Here is a 4,702-nt window from a genome sequence, read left to right on the forward strand (position 1 = left end):
GCCCATCATGTGCAATGCACGTATAATAAGTTAACTGACGTTAAGTTTAAGACGACCGTTATGCATTTTAAATACCATAGGCACTACAAGTATAAATTTAAAAAGACTACTTTTATAATTTTGAGTAAACTACATGAACCAATGCTATAATTAATTATATATTTAAATAAATGCTCCTAATGCTCAATGTGTTTAACAATATACGCTTGAATTCTCGTAATTGAAAAACTGCTCTCGCACCACGCACGATGCATGGTGCTTGGTACATGGTGACTAAATTGACTAGGACATGGTACATGGTGACTAAATCGACTAGGACATGGTACATGGTGCTTGCAAAAAATGGACTGGAATATTGCCTATTGGTACATGGTACATGTTGCTTGCAAAAAACGCCCTCGCACAACGCACGATGCAGGGTGGATGTTGCTCGTGCTTGTACAATTGTTTTTGCAAATAAGTAGAATGCAACATGCACGATTTTGAATGATTGATATATCATCACGACATCACCCATATGAGTATATATTCTTCATCGAGCAACAAAATTCTAAAAAATGATGCATGCGGAAGGAATAGGTTTGCAGAACTCAGAAGTACTAGTATTTGGTTTTTGGAGAGCTCCTGGTACTCACAACTTGGACAAAGTCGGTGAAACTCAGACCAAAACTCAGAATTACTCGAAAATTCGGTCAAGATTAATCTGGAAATAACGGTCAAAGTCAAAATCTTTTCTCAAGACATACTTGACCAAGCATCCTCCATCAAGGAACCTAAAGTCATAAATTTGAATATGAAAGATCAGATCATCCCGAGTGTTTCAAGACATACTTGACCAATCAAAATAAGAGGTAATGAAGGCATTTCATCAAATAGTCTCCATCACTTGTTTGTTGTCATGTTTCAAACAAACGAACGATGCATGAATCTAGGTCAGTCACAGCTTATCGTTTCCAACTGTCATCGTAAGGTGGATTATCTCCAAAGTAGCTTAGGTTAGCAAAATGGGCGTACAGGTTTTTACGGGCAACCGAGTAAAAAAGGGTCCATGTCGTCAAGCAACACCATAGAACACAAAATCTAGATCAAGAAACTTAACCAATTTACCAATGCAAAACAATTTCACTTAAATGGTAGATACCTTGGATAATTCATATGCTAAAACAGAGTTGACGCATATAATTTAATTAAACCTGAAATTCTATACCCTATTCGACAACCCGACTTTTAAAAACTAAACAATATAAGAAGATAATCGGTTTTTTAAAGTCAACAAAGTGCGTAAGACACATGAAGTGAAACAAACATCTACAAAACCATCCTGAAGGTTAGATTAATTCGTGTCGATAAAGCTGCTTTCATAACTCGTTTAGGAACCGAGTGGAGCCAGTCACGTTGCGTATTGCCCCTCATCATCAACAACGATCCATGTTTCAACTTAAATTTGTACTCATCTTCACCATTAGTCTTAGCTCGCTTACTTTTAGGCTCTCCATCAACTTGAACTTCACCTACATCATCCACAGAAACATACTCCGTAATTAGTAAAAAATAATACAGTATATATACACATATATATATGAGACACATGTACCAGTGTGTGTACCTTGAGATTTCTTACTAGTTTTTTTAGGGTTTTTCTTCAACAAAAAATCGCGCTCGCAACCAAACGATATGGAGGCAATATCGGGTGTGGGCCCATAAACCTTCTCATTATCAGCATGCCAACTCACATAGTCCTTTCCAGTGTTGTATCTATTTAAAAGTAAGCTATTGAACTTGCTACTCTCATCAGGAAAGGCTTTGTTTACCTAAATAAAAACCAAAAATTTATATTTTAAACAGTTGATCAACAAAGTAATAATAATAATTTTTTATTTATATATTTTTGAAACTACCTCATCCAAAATCTCCTTAAGCGGTGGGAAATCATCCCAACAATACGCTTGTGGCGTATACCCACTATAACTATAATCCTTCAATCCTTTACTTGCAATATAACATACATCTCTAGGCTGCAAACACAAAGATTACTTTAATACAATAAAAAAAAAAAAAAAAAAACAGTTGAACTACTATCAATTAATCTAGTACCTGAAGACATTGTCTACCATAGGCACGAATGGTAGGTCTGGTCCATGGGATTTGAGCTTGTAAATAATTAAAATACTCCCATGATTTGTCTTCCGTGAAAAAACGGGGACAGTATACCAACTCACTGCCGTTTCCCAAATTTGTAATTTCTTTTTTGACGGTCAAATTAGGGTTTCTAAATACTAACTTTTCACTCTCAGTTGTCAAATCACCAGAATTAGGGCTTGCAAATACCAAATTCGACTGCATCTGAAGCATTACTGCACAATTTGAGATCAAAATTCTTACAATCCAATTAAATTGATATAAAATTGACAATCAATAATTATATTTGTAAAAGTAATAATTTTACATTTCAATTTTAAACCCTGATCTATAGAAAATCACTTATGAATATAAGCTGCAGAAGAGGAAAAAACTAACCGTTATTTAGGTTTTTTGATGTTCGAATTTTTCGTCGTAGATCGTTGTAGCTGTGGCTTGCGCAGGTTTACGTTAATTAATCGTATCAACATAGGGGGCAGAGCTTAAATAGGGTGACCGAATTAGTTGGGCCCAAGTAAATAACCCAAAAAGCCTCGAGCAATCTAAAGTCCATTAAGGCAGGCCCTAAATCTCGGATATTATCAAATTGGGAAATTAGTCAGAACTAGTCCGGTTCGGTCTGCATATTCATATTTAACAAAGCGATGTGTACGTACAGAGGAGGTAACAGCTCATGTGTTAAGACTCGTTTTAGATGACGGTGTTTTTAACGTTTTTGAAAAAGTGTCCGTTTCGAACGTAGTTAGTCTCGTTTTATTCGTAAAATTATTTCAAGTTTAATGGTGGTAGCGGTGAAATCTAACTCGCGTAGAGTACGTAGATAACGGTTGTCGAAGTTTATGGTGGATGTTGTTTTTTGATTTAAATTAAAAATTAAACTTTTACAATTTATACCCCTGAAAAAATGTAAGTTGAATTGTTTTGGGGGGGGGGGGGGGGGGGTTGGGGTGAAATTTAAGGTGTGAAAGGAAGGAATGGAACGACATTGTTTTTGTCTTGAACTACACTAAGGGCCACCTCATTTAGTATAACGGTCGTCGAAGTTTATGGTGGATGTTGTTTTTTGATTTAAATTAAAAATTAAACTTTTACAATTTATACCTCTGAAAAAATGTAAGTTGAATTGTTTGGGGGGTTGGGGTGAAATTTAAGGTGTGAAAGGAAGGGATGGAACGACATTGTTTTTGTCTTGAACTACACTAAGGGCCACCTCATTTAGTATATAAGGTTTTACAATTTATACCCCTGAAAAAATGTAAGTTGAATTGTTTGGGGGGGTTGGGGTGAAATTTAAGGTGTGAAAGGAAGAAATGGAACGACATTGTTTTTGTCTTGAACTACACTAAGGGCCACCTCATTTAGTATAACGGTCGTCGAAGTTTATGGTGGATGTTGTTTTTTGATTTAAATTAAAAATTAAACTTTTACAATTTATACCTCTGAAAAAATGTAAGTTGAATTGTTTTTTGGGTGGGGGGGGGGGGGGGGGGGGGGTGGTTGGGGTGAAATTTAAGGTGTGAAAGGAAGGGATGTAACGACATTGTTTTTGTCTTGAACTACACTAAGGGCCACCTCATTTAGTATATAAGGAAATGCCCCGTTTCCGTAACTCTTCATCAATAGATAAAAACTAACAAACCAATACAAGAAGAGAACAAAGCGCAACGAAGGGTTCGAATATAGTAAATCAAACTAGACCAACTAAACTTATGGGCTAACTCGAAACGATCCTGACGAACCACAAACCAACGAACACAAATCAGACAGTCACATAGCAAGATCCTACACCAACGTGATACAACAATGCTATAATCAAATGTGCCTAAAAAACCTAAAGGACTAAAGGCAAACAAAAAAAATATACGAACCAATTAACCGACATTAGAAAAATTTCTCACTTTTCTAATTTTCTTATTATTTTGCCATTAATTAACTAGGAGAGAGATTTAGTCAAAGAATTTCTGATTAGCGGGTTATCTTGTTAGTCAAAGGATTTTATTAATAAGCTAGAAAGAATACAAAATTACAAAGAATACAGTGACCACATTGTCCAATTACCTCTTTTTTATGATATCTAGCAAACAATCAATTAGAAGTTGTCGCCACAATGTTATCAATCACATGATATTTTCTAAACGAGCGATCTTTAAAGACGATGTTGTTGTGCAGTCTTCAAATGTGCCACTGTCGAGAAGACATCGACCTTCATGGTAGTTCACTGATTACCCGAAATGTAAAAAGTGAACATGAAAGATCCGACACATGGCTCTGATGGGCCTTATCCACCTTCGAAAACTCATTCGCAAAACCCGGTTTATTATAATGGGCCTAAGTTGGAATTGGAAAATTATAAGTACAAAAGTACATACTACATTTTTTTTTGAAAGGCAAAAGTACATACTACATAATATGAGAAACGAACGTTGGCATACAAAAATAGGAAGTCACTAAATTTGTGAATCTAGTGATCAAGACAATTCATTTTTCCTCTTTATAAAGCTTTGAGCTATAATATTTTCATTTAATCGGACTGAAAGTGTTTCAAATGCTTGTAACATTCTAT

General features: G+C 35.5%; 1 protein-coding gene across 2 annotated transcripts; it reads right to left on the reverse strand.

Annotated features, from left to right (window-relative positions):
• Positions 1-1,145: 1,145 nt before the first annotated feature.
• LOC139877488 (DNA oxidative demethylase ALKBH2-like) lies at positions 1,146-2,349 on the reverse strand. 2 transcript variants are annotated; one of them, XM_071864914.1, is made up of 4 exons: positions 2,095-2,349; positions 1,899-2,015; positions 1,622-1,811; positions 1,146-1,511 (listed from the first exon to the last, which is right to left on the reverse strand). In XM_071864914.1, exons 1-4 carry the CDS (start codon positions 2,341-2,343, stop codon positions 1,309-1,311), a joined length of 759 nt encoding a protein of 252 aa, XP_071721015.1. In that variant the 5' UTR covers positions 2,344-2,349; the 3' UTR covers positions 1,146-1,308. The 2 variants fall into 2 exon arrangements, with proteins under 2 accessions (XP_071721015.1, XP_071721014.1); XM_071864913.1 differs by having other exon boundaries at positions 1,607-1,811.
• Between the last annotated feature and the right edge of the window lie 2,353 nt (positions 2,350-4,702).

Source organism: Rutidosis leptorrhynchoides, chromosome 11 (assembly GCF_046630445.1).
Source record: "Rutidosis leptorrhynchoides isolate AG116_Rl617_1_P2 chromosome 11, CSIRO_AGI_Rlap_v1, whole genome shotgun sequence".
Taxonomy (NCBI): Eukaryota; Viridiplantae; Streptophyta; class Magnoliopsida; order Asterales; family Asteraceae; genus Rutidosis; species Rutidosis leptorrhynchoides.